This window comes from Micropterus dolomieu, linkage group LG11 (genome assembly GCF_021292245.1).
Source record: "Micropterus dolomieu isolate WLL.071019.BEF.003 ecotype Adirondacks linkage group LG11, ASM2129224v1, whole genome shotgun sequence".
Classification (NCBI taxonomy): domain Eukaryota; kingdom Metazoa; phylum Chordata; class Actinopteri; order Centrarchiformes; family Centrarchidae; genus Micropterus; species Micropterus dolomieu.
Window position 1 is genome coordinate 22,328,090 of NC_060160.1, and position 22,508 is coordinate 22,350,597.

General features: G+C 39.4%; 2 protein-coding genes across 3 annotated transcripts in view; both read right to left on the bottom strand.

Annotated features, from left to right (window-relative positions):
• LOC123979325 (alcohol dehydrogenase 1) lies at window positions 1-5,866 on the bottom strand. The gene is made up of 9 exons (XM_046063213.1): window positions 5,799-5,866; window positions 4,564-4,665; window positions 2,679-2,820; window positions 2,384-2,471; window positions 1,926-2,145; window positions 1,505-1,765; window positions 1,194-1,326; window positions 416-554; window positions 1-302 (listed from the first exon to the last, which is right to left on the bottom strand). The coding sequence occupies exons 1-9, from the start codon at window positions 5,814-5,816 to the stop codon at window positions 269-271; spliced, it is 1,137 nt and encodes a 378-aa protein (XP_045919169.1). The 5' UTR covers window positions 5,817-5,866; the 3' UTR covers window positions 1-268.
• Window positions 4,564-22,508, bottom strand: part of LOC123979317 (serine palmitoyltransferase 2-like) — a 27,882-nt gene continuing 9,937 nt past the window's right edge. Inside the window, exons 7-13 of one of the 2 annotated variants that reach the window (XR_006827207.1) lie at window positions 21,081-21,186; window positions 19,322-19,541; window positions 18,618-18,744; window positions 15,086-15,221; window positions 14,367-14,496; window positions 10,693-10,914; window positions 4,564-4,665 (exon numbers count right to left, since the gene is read on the bottom strand). Coding sequence is in view for 1 of the 2 variants with exons in the window: in XM_046063203.1 (XP_045919159.1) it covers window positions 10,798-10,914; window positions 14,367-14,496; window positions 15,086-15,221; window positions 18,618-18,744; window positions 19,322-19,541; window positions 21,081-21,186 (836 nt within the window). In the remaining variant the exon portion in view is untranslated. Of the gene's footprint in view, window positions 4,666-7,094; window positions 10,915-14,366; window positions 14,497-15,085; window positions 15,222-18,617; window positions 18,745-19,321; window positions 19,542-21,080; window positions 21,187-22,508 lie in introns of those variants that run through there. The other variant, XM_046063203.1, reaches the window with a different exon arrangement.

The window sequence follows — 22,508 nt, forward strand, 5'->3', positions numbered from 1 at the left end:
TTGCATATGCCATCTGTTTAGACCATTTATTTTGCTCTGTTAACATTTTGACATGCTTAGCTTTTGCTTATGTGAACGCTGCAGATGATTCTCACAATCTGGACATAATCCACTGAACAGTATTGATTGTTCAAGGTCAGGCGCATACATTGTACATCATTCGATCGATCTCTTTATTATGTGCTTTGTACTGTGTGGATGAATATTGTGTTCACACAGCTGCACGCCATTAAATGATTTTGGCATCATTCAAAGCAACACAATGGTCTTATTGTTTGGAAACACTCAGGACCGTCCGGATGCTGTGGAGCAAAAACAAAACAGAAATGAGAGGACTTGCACTTATTAATTCTCCATCTGTGGAGCAAATGAGTAAATCATGAATGGTGGAGAAAGTATAGGAGTGTAAATATACCATTTGCCAAACTTCATCAGGTCAATGGCATCATTGACCTGGGCCAAGGTCATGTTGTGAGTGATGAACTCATCCAGCTTCACCTTCTTGTCCAGGTAGGCTTTAACCATCTTAGGCACGCCATCCTTACTCTTGAATCCTGAGCCGTAAAGAACACACACACATAAGAGAGCATACTAAACTCCAAATGGAGTCTTATCTTAATAATACTGGCTGAATGATTGCAGAGATCTATCCTACAGCCTTTTTGGTTACATAAATACAGTATGAGAAATGCTTTTGATTGCCAATCACATCCTCTATTCCCAAATCAGAAGCTATTCTGCTAGCATTACAGTTGCTGACATACAAACACTGGAAGAGCAATGCAGAAATTAAATCCACACTGCACAAATGGCCTCTAACATGTTGCAAAAAACCACAGGTTTTTATATTACCCTTACTCACATACAAACACTGAAAACAGCCACTTTTTAGTTCTGTGTGGCAGTCCGCATCAAAATTAAACCACCAAGCACAAACGGCACAAATGGGTCTAACAAGCCACAAGCAACACAGTGCCATCAGCAATTACAGTCCTGCCAAGAGTCTGACTTCTCACATTCTCAACAAAAAGTTGCTTTTTGCATTTGTCTGTAATACACCACTCTTATTTCCATTCTCAAACTCACTCCTCTTACAAATAATCAAAAAGGACAAATGACAACCTGTGACCGTGACAGCTACAGTAGTTTCATTAGTTAGTGAGGATGGTCATATTGACTGACAGGCGTCTCACCTCCAAACAGGGAGCCCTTCCATGTGCGTCCAGCGATGAGCTGAATGGGTCGGGCTGCGAAGTCGTACATGTCTGTCCAGCCAACCAGCACGCTGACACCCCAGCCTTTCACACAAGACTCCAAGGCACTGCGCTACAGGAAGGAAAAGCACAAAGTCAGTGTGCTTGTAACCACAGGGCTTCAAATCCTGCGAGAATGTGTGCTTCAATATTTAGATAGCACTTCTTCTTGGGAAAGAATCTTAAATAGAAAAAGCCTTTTTGAGCTAATTTACATCAAATCTTTATGTGAAAGTCCTTATCTGCCTCACCATGACTCCCACATTCCCGACACATTCCAGGGAGTAGTCCACTCCTCCGTTGGTCATCTCAGACAGCACTTGGCTGATGGGTTTAGTGTGATCCTTGGGGTTCACGAAGTCAGTCGCGCCAAACACCTTGGCCTTCTCAAACTTCTCTGGATTGATGTCGACAGCGATAATCCTCTCGGCTCCTGCAGCCTTGCAGCCCATGACTGTAGCCAAACCCACAGCTCCCAGGCCAAACACAGCACACGTGGAGCCCGGTTCCACCTAAAGTCAAAAGACTTCGGTCAACATGGCACTTTAGGATTTCTTAATGCTCCATACAGTAATAAACATGTTTTTCCTAAATACTGTGGTGCCACAAGCAGTTAGTATGTCAGTAAGTTAGAAGCATTGCTATCCTAACAGTCAAACATACAGTACACACCTTAGCAGTATTAACTGCTGCTCCATATCCTGTGCAGATCCCACAGCCAAGGAGACAGACTTTGTCTAGAGGGGCAGCGGGGTCGATCTTAGCCAGAGCAATCTGGTTAACCACAGTGTACTCAGAGAAGGTACTGGTTCCCATAAACTGCAGCACTTTCTTCCCCTTACAGGTGAACCTGGAGTCAACTGATGCCATCACATCGTGACGATCAGCAGCCCTGAACAGATCAAATCATTAAAATGAAAATACAGCCGGAGACTACATTTTTGCAGTGAAAGGATAAAAAAAACTAAATTCCAAACAATGTCCAGGTCAGACACCACCTGAAGCTGCTCCACAGACATGATGAGCACTATGAAATACGTAGAAACATAGACCATCAAATGTATTTATAACCTTAGGAACACATCCTGGATGAATGAAATTAGGAGATGTAAAGAAAAAGATGACCTCACCATCCTTTTTCACATTGGTTGGTCTTAGGACTCTTACAGAAGCGACATTCTCTACACTGGGAGATGAAGAGAGGGATCACCTTGTCTCCTGAAAATCCAAAAACAATGTTTCCATGTCAAATAAATTGTAGGCCTGCTTACACAACAACAAAACAATCAACAGGTTTGTTGGGCTGTATGGCACAAATATCACCCGCTCCATCCAGTGCCAACATTGCCGCGACAAAGTCTAACAGGGAAAGAAAAATGAGCTGTTAGACAATTTAAACTGTTGACGTTGTAAGCTTTAACTGACCTGGCTGAAATTCAGTGACTCCACTCCCGACACTCTCTACGATGCCGGCTCCCTCGTGGCCGAGGACTGCAGGGAAGCCATCTTTATGCATACCCTCAAACAGATGATACAGGTCTGTGTGGCACACCCCAGTTGCCACAATCTGCAGCGAAGACAACGACCACACAATGAAAACACTGACCTCTGAACAATTGGGTATTGTGCTTGTAGTGACCAGAGGAATGATGATATCCCAAATGATTATATTTATCAAGAATGTGAGTTTCTCAACCCAAAAGACAGAGAACCCTGCCTGACCCGAAGCTAACCTTCACCCAGCCAGAGGGGGTGTGTGGGTGTGGGTGGGGGGTATGAATGTTGGCACTTCAAAGCATGAACCAAAGTGACTCAGCTGAAACTTGTCGTGTAAGCTAAATAACATCTGAAGTTAATTAATTAAATTCTTGCATTATAACATTAGAAGTTAACCATGCTTTACTTTAAAAATTGATATTCTTTCATCATTTCCTTTATTAACAGTATTAGAATTTTATATTTGACCCCAAGAGTAGTCAGGGATGTCAGGTGTTGGAAATTCCTTTATGATCAAAATGTTCCTAGTAGTTTATTTTGTTACTATTTTGAAGTTTAGACTTTAATCTGTGTTTTCTATTAACCTGTTTAATTAAGCTTTTATCATATGGAATTATGGTTTGATTGCATACTATTATGTAGAACTGTTATAGTTTAAGAATATTTAAATTAATGAAATATTTCTCCTTATTTAAATTTGGTATTGTTTTGAAATCATCTGAATATACAGTCTAACTGCCATGTAAATTAGTGTGTTTGACTATTGTGAAAGGAGATTTAGTCACATGCGTGTAATGTAGACATTTTAAACCACATTTTGTAACTGCAGATAAGACAGAGACAAAGAAATGTAACCAGAGTGGGCAGAAGCTGAACCCCAAGGAGTTTATCAATCACTCACTTCTTTTAAAACTCCTCTTTTTGAAACTCTTCTTTTGGAGCGCTCTTGAGCTAAAGTGATGCCTGAGAACACACGTTCTCGCGACCCCTTAAATGATCTAGTTTCTTCTTATTCAATTTATCTATCTTTGAAGTTTTATCTTTCAATTACCTCGCATTTACTGCTGATGTTTTGAGTATCTTATTTTGAAATCCTTTTTGTACTTCCGCCATCTCGTCTGTTAAATTTCTGTGGTCAGATTTCAAAATAATTATATCATGAAATTATATCATGGACAAATCTTAAAAAATTATTATGCGTCTATCCGTTTCCTGTTATCCTGTGAAAGCCACTCTTTTCGTTTTAGCCAAATAATCATCAGTTCAACCCTGTTTTTTGCCATTTTTCAATCTGCCATTTGTTGTTACTGTTGTTCATATAACCATTTTTCAAAAATGTATTCATTCATTTGTATTTACTGTAGTCTTGGAATAAATAAATAAATATTCATCTGATCACTTAGTTTTTGTTTGGACTACTTTCCAGAGTCTGAATCCCTGATTTGAGAATTCCACTTCAGATATTGAGACTGATTAATACATGTATCAATTACAACTTTACTATTCCCAAGTTTGCCAAGAACTTTAAAACTTGGCTGGTGCTGATAGTAATATTTCCGTAAGTCCATAAGTATTAATGTTCATAACTGTATTAGTTCACTACATGCTTTCTTTAAAGCTGCATTTGCATTACTTACTTGGACAACCTCACATCCAGAAGAAGACAATGTGATGATGTCACTGCATAGGATTTCTGGTCAGGGAAGTCCTAAAATACTACAACCTACAACCATTCACTAGCCTTTACTCAAATGTGCAGTAAGACATCTCTGCGTACCCTCATGTGTAAGTCTTTAAAGTGGACGTCTCTCACCTTGATGCGGACCTCGTTGGCTTGGGGCGGGGCTACCTCAATCTCCTCAATCACCAGAGGCTTGTTGGGCTCCCAGGCCACTGCTGCCTTGCACTTGATGACCTAGTGGGCGGTGACACCACATGAAATTATTATTAACTAAATATTTAAATATACTAGGATGGGTTTCAGGAAAGGTGCCATGACAGTTTCCTGTAATCCTTCAAGCACCCGCTCAAGTAGCATGTATAATTCCAAGCACATTTACATTTATCTGGCCAATGACCAGTTGAGAGCTTTCAAGAATTTCGTTGCATTTTCCTGTACCTAGTTGAGCATGGGATAAAATGTTGCTATCCTTTGTGCTATGGTTTCAAGGCAAACACTCATCTAGAGGCATCAAATTGGCATAAACGCCACCAGTCAATTGTTTATCAAAGTAAACCTTAAACAAATGGGCTTCACATATTCCCTGCACATTTCTAATAACATGTTAACAGTAGAGCACAGAGGTTTCCATTTCTCTGATACGGCTGCTCCTGAATAAGCAAACATCACATGATAATCAATGGTTTAAAGTCCACACAAGTTAGTTGGCAAATACATTATTAGAACGGTATCATTTAATGTAGGAAATTTACTGTGACTGAGTAAAGTGCTGAGTATATCACTTGTCAGTCTTGATGAATTAAGTAGTTTGCCTAGAATTTTTTTGTGCACTGTGGAACTAAAATGAATTCTTCCACCATTCTGTTTTTTGGCCTGCGAACCCCACATCTTTGCCAATGTCCATAGTTGCACAAAACTGTCTGGATAGTTTCAGACGGTGTGCCAAGTCAAAAAAAGACATGCAATATTTCACTGAGGCAGGCGGATCAGAAAGAGATTTGCAGGTTTTATATTATACATTTTGATTGCAGTAAAAATAACAATTGCAAGTATGTACAAGTGAAATAAACACGTGTAATGAGAATTACAGTAAAACACTGCACATGAGAACACTGGAACGCATTGTCAGGTATCCCCTTGGTCTATTACACCCATCCACGCTTTAACCACTGGATAACCAGACATCATCAGAAAACATGAAAACATTATGAACACTAAAATATATTAATATAGGGGTTGTTGCATAGTCTTTCTGGTGTTTCATTTTACTACCTACTATATTTGACTATACTTATACCAGAATCTGAAACACTCACTAAACCATTAAAGTTGTAACATACAGTATGAGCACTCCTGGATGTACCTACCTTACCAGCTGTGGCCATTTTTGCAGGAAAGATGAGTGTCAAAAAATGAGGAGTTGAAAAAGATCAAGCTGCAGGAGAGTGAGGAGGAGAGAACTTGAGGTTTAAATACTGCTGCGAGAAAAAGAAGTTATGTAAACATTCAAAGGGGGAGGGACTTTTTATTGTTTTCGACTGTACTTTGAGTGACTGCAAAAAGATAAAACAAAATCAAAACTAACTTTTGCAGCCATGTTATCAGTTCCTCAAATCTGGCCAACAGATGTGGAGGCTGCATGGAGCCAAGTCAGCACAAACAAGCAGCAACCACTGCAGATGCCTGATGATCATGCAAAAAAACATTTTTGTCATTGCTGTTTAGTGGGTCAAAGGAAAATGGGGGATAGGACTCAACTGCAGATTTGATGCAGTTTAGTGATTTTATTAACAAAAAGAGGTGCAAAGGCTTATGGGAAGGTGAGGCTGGCAAGGGTCAAAACCAGAGAGCAGGACAACCACTGCTGGACTGGTAATCTGGTTATCATTTTTGCAGATGACAGGCCAATATAAAGCCTAATGACACTCGGCCGGACCAATCACATCTCTTAGTGCCGGCCCTCCCCCTCTGTCCTCTCTCTTTCTTGCCTCAGAGCCAAACATCTGTGGAAGGAAGTTGTCTTGGTCAATTGTCAAGATGGATAAGCAAAAAAGAAAGAAGGGGAGTGTGGAGAAGTAGCCAAAAAAAGTAAAATGAAGAAGAATCTAGATGAGGATGCTGCCAAATGGTGAGTACTGACTCACCCTTGTACAGCAACAGGTGGAAGATGTAGCTAAGCAGAGGACAGATATGTTTTAAGAGGAGACACGCCACTTTAAGAATCCTCAATACAACTCTATAGGGAAACCCCGTAACGCCAAAGATGCTGGTAATGCTGCACCTCCTTCCTAGAAAGCCAATTGTCTGCAGAGGCAGGCATCAGTTTCTCTTTGTAACTCAGCAAGAACAACTTGGACGAGTTGGGCTTGTGGTGAGAGGCTTAACCTGTCATGCTCACATTTACAGCTTCCATTAGAGCAAACACACCGTTCATTCTTTACACTTTTGCTCTTGTGCCTTTGGTGTTGGAAAGGCCACCCACCAAGCTCTTTATATTGGTCTTGCTACAGACCAATGCACAACGCTTCAACAAGTGAAAGAATACCAAGCTTGACACGCGTACATTGCCCAGTTACGGTTGCTACGCCCTGATTGGACTGATAAAATAAGGTAGTTTATCAGATTATCTAGGTGTGTTAAAGACGAGTCTTTACAAAATTGAATTTGTTTTTTATTGTTTTAATGATCTACTAATACCACTGACATGGGTGACACTTTACATATTAAATAGTGCATTTTCTATGATCAAAATGCATGGCAATTAGTCAACACCGAGAACACATCCAGTGCTAATCATAAGTACTGTTTAAGAAAAAGTAGTAAAAGAAGTCAAATAAGGCTGTAAAAATGAACAATCAAGTTATGACACTTAACTATAATCAGAATTCTTAGAAAATCATTTGCTTCAAAGGCACTATATCCATCTCTGATGTGTGGTAACTTGCACTCAACCACTGAAATGACTGTCTCTATTATTGGCACACTCGAGCAAAAGCTGCCAGTAATAGTGATAACCATCGTTCCCATGTTACTCTATGGTAAAAAAAAAAATATATATTCTGAATAGCTCCTTTTCAGTGGACCACTACAGACTGTACAAAATATTGGGACCATATTCCATCTTAGACCACCAACAAAACTTACAGACCTTAAAAAAAAAAAAGGCATGAAGTTTTTTCTGAGTTTGTGCATCTCTTTTTCAAGACCAAAGATGTACCAGTAGTGCTGAAGATACTGCATATATACACACACTTTATATTAAGAACAGCATCATTAAGACATCAGACCATAGGGTCTTGGGGTTTCAAATAATCATATTTTGATATTAAAATGCCTTTTTTTGTAGTATCATTTGAGGACTTTCCTGTGTGCAATCTTAGAAATACGTAGAAAGACATTCTGAATCTACATGTGTTATATTGTAACTCTTAGCTTTTAGCTAATTGACAATCATTTGTAATTCCAAGAATCAGGTCTTTTTCTACAGTGAGGAAACTAAATAACAAACATCTCCCATTTACAGTAACAGATAAACATTAAAATGGAAGAAAAATTAAGAACCTCCCTGAAGCCTAGGCAGGTAGTTAAACTTTCTGAATAAAGTGGATTTTTATGGCAACATTCAAAACAGTTACGTGTAGCAGAACAGTGTATATCATTGAGCATCACTGGCTGTTGTGCAGAGCAGCTTCTATGACTAATTCTTACTCTACATGCATCAGTATGAGAAACGAGTGGTTACACAGTATTTGTCAGTGTGTATACATTACACGTTGCACAACGTTAAGACAAACCAACACTTTAATGGACAGTTGCGTACGTGGATGAAAAAAAGCAAGGTAAAAGTGCATTAACACGCACATTAATACCCATAACATGCAAGAGCATGCGCACACACGCGCGCACTCACACACACTCACGCGCAGACACACCTCCCCACACACCAAGTCACACCCTGAATAAAGTTATTAAAGACCTTGGAGTCACAGCACAAAGAGAGCACTTTTTTTACAAGGCATTAAAACAACCTTATCAGCCACAAAGCAATGGGGTTATTACTAATAAGCACCTAAGAGATAGGGTGAAAATGAAAGATATTATAACCAGCGCTAGATCACATCCAGATTAGTTTAGTATAAATAGTTTAGATGTTCTGGCCTGGAGACAGGAGTATCACATTTTTAAAAATTTTCAGCATTCAGCACTTCAGCATTTATTACCAATAACCTGGGCTTTATATTGAGCAGATAATTTAACAATTATGACTCTGGCCCCACAATCTGAGAGTCATGTTAAACTTGATCTTTGAGGTCATCTTTAATACGTTAAACTACAATACACACTAAGTTGGTCAAGTAAAATCTATGAAGGATGCCAGTGATGGCGACATGTAACATAGCTGTGGGAACAAGAGGCCAGCCAAATTAATGGATAACTGGATTAATTTCTCCATTTAAACTTCAAAAGACATTTCTTTCCAACAGCAGTACTATCAGTCTGAATTACAACACTGCTTTCTTAAGTTTTGTTAATCAGTTAATACCACTTTTTAAGTTATCCACTGACTATGGATGGGTGCAATCTAAAAAAATACTAAAATTTCTTTAAAAGGAGCATAATAAAGTATATTCCACATGTTTGGACCAGTGGAATTTAAGATATAATCCAGATGAATTTTTTCAACAAAACTATCCAAATTGATAATTACATTTCTAAGCAAAAGATGCACGTAAATCTTTGGAAGACTAAATAGCTGTCGATTTGAGTATTACACTAAAAATAGTGTTTTTCTTCTTGCATTTGGAGTGGTTGCAGACACGCTTGATGATTTTGATGGGATTTTTATGAAAATATTAACCCCACAATCTGACTGTTGGACTTTTTCAAAACAGGACTTTTCCTCTGTGTGTGGCCAACATACTCTCTTACATTACAATACCATGGCTAATGCTCACTAGTACTTACGATCCATTTCCATTTTGGCACTGTTGCACTGATCCAGAGCTGGTTTTAGCTCAAGTGAATAAAGTTCTCAAGCTGTAATTCAAGCCTTTTTGTTTACATGGGTTTTTCATGGCTTTTTTGGATGCTAATTATGCTAAGTAAATTAGCTTGCTATTGCAAGCATTAGACATTTAACCCGATACCCCCAATGACCCGGATTTAAAAGGAAAGCTTTTCGGGCTTCATTTTAAATTTAGATGAGAAGAATGATACCTCTCTCAGGCTAGTGGAGCTAAGCGCCTGCTGGCTGTAGCTTCATATTTATCACAGAAGTATTTCCCCCAAAATGTTAAACTATTTCTTTACAAGTCATTGGGATTGATCAGGGTAATTATCTGAAGTTCAGCATCCCCTGATATTTGGCATCATTTTTTGTAGTGCTACATCAAACACTACTGGCGATAAAAGTGGCACACTTAACTCTGAGGTTTTATATTTTTAGCCTGTCAAGAACAATGACAGCAATGTAATGTGATCAGAAGATTTGTTGGTTCAAAAATGTTAAGTTAAGTAGCAGCAATACGGTCTCTAGGTGTCATTAACAGGGCTTTTTAGACGAATATTGTTTCCTAAAAAGAAATGTTGAAAGGTTATACCTGCGTCAACATATAAAACCACCTTTGACAAATAGAAGCCCTCTAGCAAGAGTACCCACTCCCAGTTCAGGAATGGTGAAACAAAAATGGTCTAATGGTAACAAAAATCCAGAACTAGATCATTAATTACAAAATCCTTAAAATCCATTTCACTTTGTGTGATGCCTTGCTAACAGACAGACAGTGATAAAATCTCATCTTAGTCACGTGGCCCTGTCCAAACAATGCAACATCCAGTGCTTTCAGCTTATGGCAATCACTAATCTGAATGGTACTGGATAAAAGGCCAAGTCTTGTTCTTTAGATTGATGTTTGAAAGTAATGACACTTAAAGTTCACTTTAGAGCCACATTAGGAAAAAAATAAATCCCAGCAGCTCACCATTTCAGAAACACTTGGAAAGTTGACATTTGTCCACTTCACATACACAGGACGAATGCTACAAGACACACACACACACACACACACACACACACACACACTCATGAACTAAAAGGTAATAAAAGGAAAAAGCAGAGGTGTGTTTTTTTTCCAATGTGTGTTCATCACAAGTTCTGCATGTTTAGGTAAGGCAAAGTGGAATTACATGATCTTTTTTTTTTTTAATGTGTTCCTTTTGTTGGCGGGGGTTACATCATGGCAAGCGAGTAACAAGAAGCACCTGCGCACATCTTGGTCCTTGTGGAAGACTTGTGATCCATCTTGACCAGTTCTGTATTTTCTGGGGCTGCTCAGGTTCACGCCACTTCAGGAGAAGAGTGGTCCATCAGTCAATGTCCTCATACACATTATCGTCAAAGGGCCGCGCCAAAGACGGCTGTATTCTGTGTCGGGAATACTTGAGCTGAAGAAGGTCTCCTACTTCACTGATGGCACTCAGCGCCTGTGGAGACATTTGTATAATAAAAAAGCTGTCACCATGAAGGGCAATATGTGGCTCGAGGAAATTTAAAACTGCACCGAGCAAGGTTTTTATGGAAAAACAAACCTGTCTTGTAAGATTAAATCACAAGCTTTGGCTGAAACCGAAAACACCACTAACGTTTATGCTGCAGATGGACCCAGTCTTTCCAATTTTTCATTACTATGTGTGAGGTGAAGTCACCAGTGGGTTTGGGAACAGGAGGCGACGAGTTCATACAGATACGTCATCTAAAAAGCAGCAGTTGTTCATTCTTGAACACTCTTCACCCAAAGAGAAGATATTCAGTCTTAAAAGTGCTTAAAATGATTTCTGAGTAATGTAATAAAAAATCTCTAAATTTCAAGAAGTTATCTGTTCAACAACAAAAATACAATTTAGGGATGACTATCCAGTCCTGGCTGGATTTTAATGGAAGTGCAGGTACAAAAAAATGCAATTGGATGTTTTAGGCAACTTGAAAATTTACTTTGAAGTGTCATGCAAATGTCTTTCTGAAATATGATAGACCGTTTTAATATAAAGCTACATTAAATTATATTTTGTCCACTTGGGGGCAGCGCAACAAGCTGTGAACACAACGTTTGGTGCGTTCGAGATGACTGCGGCGGACTTTCGCCGACTTGATAGTCTAATGTGAGCTGCAGGTAACTGCAGGGGCGGGGAATAAAAACGGCGCATCGGACACATTCTACCTGCGTGAGCTTACTGTGAGCTTAGAACAATGACTGATCTCACAGCATTTGCAAAAATTTTTCAAAAACAAAAATGCCGTTAGATCAGGCAAAAGGTGGTTCCAATTTCGGGCAGCCGGAGTCAGCGACTAAAGCCGCTTTTCTCCCGCGAGGTTTTAATGTCATGTGACATGGTGACGTTTTGCAGCGCCAGCAAAAGTCAGACAAAATTTGTTCTTGTTTATAGTGTGTATATTGGTGTTCTCTATACTGTAGCCTGTGTCTGATTTTATTATTGTATTATTGTATCATTGTATGAGTAGGCACATCGTGGGCAATGTACAATCCTAAGTCAAATTCCTCGTCTGTGTACACATACCTGAAATAAACCGATTCTGAAATTTCTAACTAGCATGTCATGTTATGTGAAGTCCAGCATGCATCACGTTAAGTCAGCGCCGCGCCGCAAGAAGTCAAACGCACCTAATGAAAGTTGACATGGCGAACATGTTACCAAAAACTTGCCTATTTAGGTGACCTGCAGAGGGACCAGAGAGGGATTTGGAGATGTGTTTCTGACCACCTCACAAATGTTAGTGAGTTCGCTCCCCTCACAGCTAGTCGCTAACTGTGTCTGGTGCTAGGCAGGTAGCATGCAGTTGGTTTTTCAGAGCTTTCGTCTGAAAACAAGGTTAATGAGAGCAGCGAGACTGAACCAAAACAGTGAGGCTGTGGGCCGGAAAACTAAAACAACAGGCTGAGAAATGCTAATAATCTCCACAGCGCCAAGGGAAACTGCACAGTCAGGTGATCATTCTCTGTAGGTTTGCTACGGTTGAGGATAAAAACACTGACTGGTGCAGCTGTAACCTGCTGTGCCTTTACATCAATTTGTGGACCTAATAACTAGTGAATCTCTTTCCACTGACTTTGTTTGCGTGTATGCCAGTCCTACTGTTTCCACAGGATACCCAAAAAGTCTTTTTGGTCTGTTTTCACTTCTTCAAAATGTCAGTGTAGATTAATAGGATTTAACATTGGCTTAAGGCTTCAGGGTTAGGGAATCAATGTGGTCAGTGAAGTTCTCTGGAGGGGCAATAATACAAGAATTTAGGTTTGTGTGTGTACATGTGTGGGTGTGTTTGAATGAGAAGGCAAAACTGCGAAAGCTCACCAGTAGATAAAAGAGACACGCAAATCGACATGACACATCAAAGCACGAGAGGAAGATACAGAGAGGAAGGCTAACAAAAAGAGATTTTAGCATCATGACAGATAAAAGCACTACAATACTCCCACTCCCTGTCTCTTCGCTTTATTTTATTTTATTTTTTTGAAGGCCAAGAAGGAGAACAGGACTGGATAATAGGCCCCCGATACAGCAGCGCTTTCTGGAGATGCAGTATGCATCAGGGCCAGCTTGAGCCATGAGAAAGACCCAATTAAGAGAAGGTTCACCCAACATGTCAAATGATCTATGTTCAGGGTTAAATGAGAGAAAGACTGAGGTTTCAGACGGTGACAGGCAGGTCTGCAGCAAGCTCAGTATAGTAGAAGGAGAGCCCTCGTTGAGAGGAGTGGGCGGCTTTTTGACGCGTTGCCAATTGAAATCAAAGCTGAACAGTCTGCACTTACGCAGAGCAACACAATGAGCAAAGAGAACGGTTTGAATGGAGGTCTGAACTCTAAATTCACTGGGAATATGCTGTGAAGACACTGTACGTTAACCTGCAGAGTGATCCGGCTAACGTTTTCCCCGATACCCTCCCTGCTAATCCCAGAATGACAGACTCATCTGTTTTAGTGGCCTCTGTCGTAGCCAGACACACGGCTGGGAGGGATTCAACGCTCCTAAAGTGACTCATAGACATCTACAGAAGCAGGGGGTCACAAGTTTAAATTACACTGTTTTTCCACCCATTGGACTGCTCTTCATTCCTTTAATGTCATTATGATCTCTTTGCTTAGGCTTAGTTGCACGAAATCTGAAGGTCATTACACTAACTTGGGAACAGGAGGGAGTGTAACAAAAGATCTGCCGCAACTGCACCAGCCAGTTTCACTGAGATAAGCCTGCCAACAATGAGACGTCGGCATTAACACCGTTCTCCTCCTTCTGGACTCAACATCAATTATCCAGCAAACTAGCTGAAGGCTTGACAAAAACTTGATTTGTTTCTTGTAATTAGTCATAGCCCACTGGAAGTATATTTGGCAAAAGCACCAGTGAGCTTAGTTCTTTAAGGCTTGGGACTGACAATTCTGACTAACTCTAACAACCCAAAGTGTTTCTCACTGAACAATTACAGCTTCAGCCCGACCTCCTGTGTAGGCAGAGCACAGCGAGATCTGGCTACGCACGACTAGTCAACATCGATACACTTGCAACTACAGGTGCTGCGGTCTAAAAATACTTCTTATGAAAGAAAAATGAAGCGGGTGTAGGAGCTGGAGAATAGTTTCACCAGTGTGAGTTAACTGCCGGGTTTGAGGCGTCCCTCAGTGGTCCCTATAAGCATTTTTAGTGGCCATGATTTAACAGGTTTTAATAATGCAGACCATAAAATCTTTTTCTAATCCTGTCTAAAGAAAACCACGTTTTTCAATTGTCCAGTTGAGGTGGAATTTACGGTAGATAGATAGTTAGGAAATAAAAAGTTCTCAAATGAAGATCTCGTCGTTTGCCCCAGGAGATCTCCTCTGTCTAAAAGACGCTGAGCGGCAAAGGCAGTTAGTTACCCTGTCGAGCATGTGTTTTGTGTGGGCGGCCGAGATGCAGAAGCGTGCCCGGGACTCGATGATGGGTGTAGCGGGGAAGCCCACGACCACCACCCCGATGTTTCTCTTCAACATCTCCCTGCCAAATGCTCTGGGGGGGCAAACACAAAAAGACAAAGCTGGAATGACTCTAACACACAATGTGGGTTCTATAAAGACAATGACACAACTGGTCAGCTCAACAGAGACCTGAAAAGAAAAGTGTTGCACTGCTGATAGGTTGAGTATGTGTAGTCAGTAAAAAAACCAACCAAAAAAACAACTTTACTCAAGGGGCAACAAACGACATCTACTCAGAAAGAAATGGGGTTGAAAGCCCTGGAAAAAGCCAGTAAGTGGGCTTTAAGTTAAGATTTTAAATAAAAAAGTCTGGGAAAATGATGAATAAAGTGTTTTGATCCGATTGTTATTTTTTTTTTACTTTTATTAATTTTGAGCAAAATATATTAAGCCGATAAAATTATACTTTTAAAAGATTAAAAATACTGTATTCAAAATATTGATTTAGACAAAGATAGTCATCTTACTAAAGTTTGAGACAAAAAGAAATGAACCCTGATATTGTCAGAATCATAAAGTATCAATATCTGATATCCAATCCAAATATTATCTACCACACTCTATTGATTTAAATACTTCTAAAGTCTACTAACAGCAGCCAGTCAAAGCTCGAGGCTCACCCTATTTTGGCAGGCATGTAGAGCATCATGGGTACGACAGGCGAGTCCTCGTTGCCGTAAATGATGAAGCCCATTTCTCGAAGCCTCTTGCGGAAATAGACTGTGTTTTCTGCCAGCTGCCGCACGCGCTCACGGCCTTGGAGTGATGAGAAGAGATTTTGAGAGTTGACAGCAAAATACGATGAAAGTAAACCACACTTCTACCAAATGTTTGCAAAGGACATGTTTTTAATAATTATCTAGTTTATTTAGTGTGCTGACCGCTATTTACTACGCTAGACTAGAACATGTTACACATAATCTCAGTTAATTTATTTAAGTAAAACTGCAAATAATGTTGAACATTCAGCGGCATACATTTGATCACAAGCTGATGTGCAATTAATGTACAGTTAGTGGATATTTATACAGCTGTACTGAATGTCCATCATTTCTATTCAGTACAATTTACTACTGAAAGTTAAAAAAAACAAAACAAAGAACTGTGCTGGATTAAAATTAAATGTACATGAAGCGTCAGAGTTAAACACAGACTATTCTCTTTTCCAAACATGTTTCCTTTTTCCCCCGTTACCACATTTGATCTTTTTGGTTGGAAAAGAAAAGAAAGATTATTCAGAGCTAGGTTGATGATGCTTTGAAAAGATGAAAAAAGAAGGTTGACAAGCAGCTGAAAACAATCACATTAATGAGACGAGTGTGAAAAAATATCTGAGGGTTACAGCATGCAGGCACCATGGGGAGATCAAGTTTTTAGTTTCTCTGTAATGTTTTTCTCCCACAGGAGATTCTCTGGGTTCTTTGAAAAGCTAACTTTGCATCCAACACAAGACTGCGAACTCTTTCATTTGCCCACACATTTGGTTCACAACTAGTCACAAAACACTGACCATACAAATGAGTAACCTTTGTAACATAAGTTATCTTAAAAAGGAGCTGTATGTGGCATTCTTTGCCACTAAATGTCACACACAACAAAATCACTGTGGTCTAACTGACTGTCCTCGATTACGATTACTCGCGTGTCTTCAGATGGTCGTAGAGGTCTATCCTCGAGCCAAATATTTTTGTGCAGTTTGGGCATGGGTGAATGATCCTAAAAGTGGATGTGGTTGTCAGATTTAACTTTCCGGTCCTGGCTTTTCAAAGACAGTAATTTTACCTTGCAGTGGCTGATCAATGTAAAATACACTTTGTTCACACTGGACATAAAAAAAATAAAACTCACCAAAACTGTCTTTGTCACTGTTCCAACAACTCCGGTGTGGTCGACATAAACCCTTAATTCACTGAAATTTTCTTGCTCTATGCCTCAGCCAGCATTGCCAGGCTGCAATGTAATCCTTAGGGACAACTGTGCCTGTTAAAGTAACATTCGTCCACTAAAAGTACAACATGACAACATTTAAGGACAACATTAGACAGGTGTTACACTAAGATGGCTTGTCTTTGTCACAAAAGTTCTGTGAACAAATTTTACCAGCCCTCTAATAAAGTACTGATTTACCAACAAATAACCTCAGTTTTCAGTTAAACTAGCATGAATCAAGTTTTTTACCAATATCAGTAAAAGATGGGATTTGTCTACAGACTGGGCTAAACTTGGGGCAAAAAAAGGACTCTGAAATGTTTTATTATATTAGACTCACAACACTGTTTATCATGATAAGAAAATCAAAAGTCACATTAGTATACGCGCACCCAAAAACTCTGAACCAACTGAAAAAAAAAGTGTAAGAGATACCATTTAATGTATCTAAACTGGTGTAGCTTACATGAGACTGCTGTGATCTCTTACAGTTCATTAGTTTGCACTGACACCTGGTGGCAACTAAAGACAATTACAGCACCTAAGGTTAGATTCTTTTTACAGTATCAGAGCAGAAAGAGGCTAAGCAAGTCTGATGGTTGTCTCTCTTAATTCATTTTAGATGCTTAGCTATTAAAGTATCTGATCTATGTTATTCCTTGAGAGCCTTTGTTGGCGTCAGATGCTTCATTCATCTGAAGAGCAAAATGTCTGACCTTGTCATAGGCGCTGTCTTTTGACATGTCATAATAAACGTTGCGATGGTACTGTTTGAGCTGACAAAAAGATGCCCTATCAATTTTCTCTGTACCTGTTACATTTATGGAGAGTAGACAATGAACAAACACTGTTACAAATGAGTACATTTGAATCACACACTTTATGAATCCCACTTCAGGATTAGGGTACAAATTAGCAAAGACAAAACATACCGACATGCTATGTATTCATTACATCTGAGAACCAGTCAGGGATAATTTAAAGGTGCCCTGTGGAGTTTTCTTGTAAACAAACAAAAGTTCTGTTTAATTTAAGTTTTACTGCCCAAAACGTGTTCATCCTTGAGGTGACAGATGTATTGAACATATTTCCTTCCTCATAAAACAGTTTGAAACCTGTATTGTTTACATCCATGTTTACATGCTAGCAGTCTTCTTCTTCCCTGCCTTTGTCGGCGCATTGCTTTCACCTGTAGATCAGTGGAATAGGGTGAGACTGATGGTAGGACTGTGTATTGCACGCGAGTCAGAAAAACTAAACGGGCATCCCCTCATTAAAAAACTGCTCCACAGGGACACCAGTGGCCTGTACTACGAAGGGAGTTTAAAATAAGATAAATCTACAAGTAAAAAACTTGAATATTCTCTGACATTATAATCACACATTTATGAGAGAAACTTAACTTTGCAGGGGTGCAACATCACACACACACACACACACACACACACACACAGTGTAGTATGCATGCACTGGAAAGTTATATTAAACTTTGCAATTGGATTTAGCAGTGAGGAAATACTCGTGAGTTTAGCCCACAATCACTATCATGCACTTTAGAGACTTTGCCGTGGATTGGGCGTATTCAGAAGAAAACAGAGTGATTTTTGATTTTTTATGACATTGATTTCAGGAAATTTCTGATTTTTCTTCTTGTAAATTTCACACTTTCATCTAAGATTTTTTTTTTCCTCGGTTATTAACCCCCACCCTGGCTCCGTATTTTTTGGACACGTAAAATAGTCAATCTAAATATGTGAAAACACAGGAGAATTCAAATATAGACTACAGATGGGCTACATCTAAGAAACTGTCCCGTTCATTAATTAAGATTTCCTGTCTAAAATCAAAGAGGCTGCAGGGCTCGCTGTCTGAACGTAATGCTGTTGTGTTCTTGAACTTAATAGCAGCCGCAGTGGAACAAATCAGGAAGAAATCTAAACATGTTTTATGAAGCGGTGTGTATTAATATCCTAGTTCTCATCATTAACACTGAGTAATCTGTACTCAGTTAACCATGTTTAGAGATGCAGCGCAAGTTGCCATGGCAACAGACCTTGGTTAACACCTATCCTATCCACCTTTCGTAGTACGGGTTAACCGGGAAGTTACACCCGACGTCACAACTCCTGAAGTTACCTGGATAAGCCAGTTACCCCGCTTCATAGTACAGGCCACAGGTCAAAAACTCCACATGGTACCTTTTAATATTGTTGTACCACTCACCGATCGTGGAGCCATCCTCTCCCATAATGCACTTCATAGAAGTGATGATTTGCTCCACCACAGGAGGAGACATGGAGGTGGCGTAGACCGCACTGTGGGAATGGGAGCGCAGGTACTCAATAAGCTCCTAAACCCAGCAGATACACAGAAGGTGTAAGTAGATATGCATGAAAAGCTTTAATTACTCTACAGTCCCTACAACCATTGAGTGTTTGGGACTTTACTTTAGATTTACTGTGAGAATAAAACCATGCCCATTACTTACTACATTTACATAATTATTAAAATTTTACAGTTTTGCACATATTGTAAAAAATATAATAGGCTCTGACATCCAATGCAAAGTGCCTTTTATGAAGTTGAGAAAAAAAACGTACTGTAGTTCAGATAAAAACTAATTAAAAACTACCATCCATCAATTACTGTTTAGTTACAATGTTTGAAAGACATGCAGGTTAACACTTCACTGTAAGGTAGACCCTGTGACTTGATGACAAATCCCTAGACTAGTGATTTTGGTGAATCTAGCATTTAGCTTTTATAAATTGAAGTCATCACATTGATGTCCTTCTATTGATAGTTCTTCTATGCTGCAGCTGGTATGAATTAGGTGTACATCTTTCTTTATACCTCAGCCTTCCAAAACAAACAAAACGCCAATAAAATAAATCCAGTGATATGGTAAAACAATCCTCCATCCTCACCCTTTTCCCTGCAATGTATCCCCCTGCAGCGCCAAAGCTCTTGGTAAAAGTGCCCATCATGACATCCACATCACAGGGGTCGAGGCCAAAGTAATCGACCACACCTCTCCCTCTCGGCCCCAGGGCCCCTATGCTGTGGGCCTCGTCTAGGTAAAGGTAGGCCCGGTAGCGCTTCTTCAGGGCAATCACTTCCGGCAGACGCACTGTACTGCCCTCCATGCTGCAGGGAGGAAAAGGCAATGTAGCAGGTGTTATAGCCAGTTTCAAGCAAAATGTCCTGATGCGTTCAGTGTTCCCCACTCAGGTTTAAACTGCTGGGACCTGTCAACTACTGAACAGACTTTATCTGAATAACAGTGGACATCTCAAATATGTTAACAAATATGGGTACGGTAACTAATTTAAGAATATACCAGAGCACCAAACAAAAGCACATGGTTTGCTTACATCTTGAAGCTGCAGATTACTGTATAGTGCAGCTTCACCCTCTGGCAGCATCAGGTAACCCATCAAAGTTGCTCACTGTGTGTTCAACCAATAAGAGCTAAAGAGGGTTGATACTGCTGAACCCAATGAAACCATATGAACCATCGATAAGTACTTTTTCTGGGAGCCTGGTTTTTGCATGCATTTGTGTAAGACTTCAACTGACTTGCATTGCTTTGCCTGATTATTAAAGGGGTGGTATTATGCTAATTTTCAGGTTCAAAATCTTATTTTGCTGCAGCTCCTCTTTTCACCTTGTGTTGAAGGCTTCGTTTTAGCTATGGAGTGATACATCTTGTCCCTAAATTACTATTAATAATAATAATAATTATTATTATTTCAGCTATAGGCTACATGTTGCCGACCAGCTTGGCAACATGGACTGGAGCCAGAGTTTCAGAGTGGCGAGTTATTAATCTGTAACAAATGTATCTTTCATCCATAAAGTTATAACTGAGCTCTGTCTCTACACCACAGTAACAACTTTATGTCCATTAACTGCCTGGAGGGTAGCTAGTGTTTGGAAGGGAGAGGAGGGGTGTGCTGCATCTCAGTGTTTTTGAGGGCGTGACAGAGTAGCTGCTTGGCAAGTGTTATATGAGGCGCATTTAGCTTTCTTCCCTGTGTCGTCACAAGGATGAAAGGGAAGCAGCTGGACTACAAACGAGCAGTTTTCAGGCAGTTCAGAGCAGAGTTCTCTGTGGGAGATGGAAACTCCCTTTGGTCTTTTTCACTTTGCAAACCTATTACATGCACAAAAAGGGTATATAACTCAAAGCATAATACCACCTCTTTAAGCTAATACAGAGAACTAGCTTTAAAAAAAGTTAATAATTAGATTGAATTTCAGTGTTTTGCTCGGTATAGAACTTACAGCCAAAATCAGTTGACTAATGTGCAAAATAAAACTATTGTTTGTGCAATTAAGTTAGGCAGTGTTCTTGTTAAAACTAGGAAGGAAATCATGGTGAGTTTAAAATGGGAAACTCTCATTGTTCCCCTGTTTTTGGCCAATAACAATTTTAACATGGTTATCTGTAAAACATTGTTGTCCCTGCCCTTGAACTCATTCTCTGATAGCACTGATAACACTTATTTTGTTGTGCTCTCCACCAACACATCAAGTTACCATTTCAATAACCGCAAAACACAAAGCTGAGAAAAAAAATATAAAGAATAAAGAGATACAGTACAACAAAATTTAAAATGCCTTATAGTGTAATAAAAGGTTTTACTTAAAAAGTCTATCTTACAAAGAAAATGAATAAGCTACCTATAAATGCCCTCTACCACTATGAGGATCTTCTTCCATGGTCTGTGAGTCCTGGGCTGCCCATGAACTATGGCTTCTCTCAGCAGTTTCTCAAGGTTCTGCATGTCTGACAAGAAAAACAAGAGTGTTACATTCAAAATTAAAGTTGTGGTGGCAAAATAGCAGTTGCAGAAAACCACTTGCTGGAAATTCACACTCACCTACACAGTTTCAATATACCCCCAAACAAAGTGTGAACAAACCCCTCAATACTGAGTAGCAGATTCTTCAATAAAGTTGCTCTTGTTCTTAGCACATTAGTTGTATTTCAACTGTTCAGGGACCTTGTATTTTAGTAATAAAAAAAAATTAACAACCAATCACTCCCCCCCACCCCACCCCCCCCCCACTTGTGAAATGAACTTGTGTATTTTGTTTGTTTGTGGCTGTAGCTGACAGGGTAACAAGTTAGTATACAGACATAGCAGTAGAAACAGACAAGCAACTGGTTCTAAGCAAGCTGAGGAGTTTGGGGTAGTTAGCTTGTAGCTAACTAGATGTGAAAGGTTGGTTGTAATTATTAGATGCTAATTACACAGAAAAAAGTAACGGCATCCGAATAATTATATTACAGAAGCTGACTCAGCTTGATTATTCACTAAATTATAATATCAACTAATCCAACAACATTCTCTGATAAAAATGCTTTTATGTAGGTGTAGCTGCAGAGCCACGCTGCGGCTAATTAGCCCAACAGTTATAAAAATAAGTCGCTAGTAATGTTTAACAACTAATCACACACACAAATTATAAGTTATAATTCATGTCAATTTAATTTAAATAATTGTTTGGTGCGAATATAATGACGTTTGTGTTACAGAAAGAATATAGAGCTTAATGACAATTTGACTTATATCAGGAAAAGCACAGGTGTCACTAACAGTGTTTGCCAGTAATGAGTTACTGTAATATTATTACTTTTTCCAGTAACTATTTGTATAAGGGATTAATATTTCAAATACAGTAATAATATTAAAGTTACTAATCCAAGTACCACTGCATTACTGAACGCATCATCCTTGATATCAAAAGCTAAAGGAAGAATGGAAAGGGAGAGGTGTTCTTTCAACAGCTGTAAGTTGTGCCACTATTGTGTCACAGTCTAATATGCAAAGAACTTTGTGGTCCTTTGCAGCCAGCAAAAAGCTTTCAACTGCGAACCATTCTACATCTGATTTATTGAAGCATCTGCTAAAGCAGCACAGCGATGTGAAACTTGTAGAAAGAAACTCCGGCCGCTACAGCCAGTGATGCATAATATTATTAATTTTTTAAGGAGTAATAAGTAACTTTTAACCTATTACAATTTCAGAGTAACTTGCCCAACACTTGTTACTAGTAACATTAACAAAACGTTATTCTTCTGTTCAAGTGTCTCGGTACGCCATG

Coding starts and splice junctions, on each gene's coding strand:
- LOC123979325 (XM_046063213.1), bottom strand. Junction 2,146..2,383: donor AACCAATGTGAAAAAGGATG/GTGAGGTCATCT, acceptor TGATCTGTTCAG/GGCTGCTGATCGTCACGATG. Junction 1,327..1,504: donor TCGGGAATGTGGGAGTCATG/GTGAGGCAGATA, acceptor TCCTTCCTGTAG/CGCAGTGCCTTGGAGTCTTG.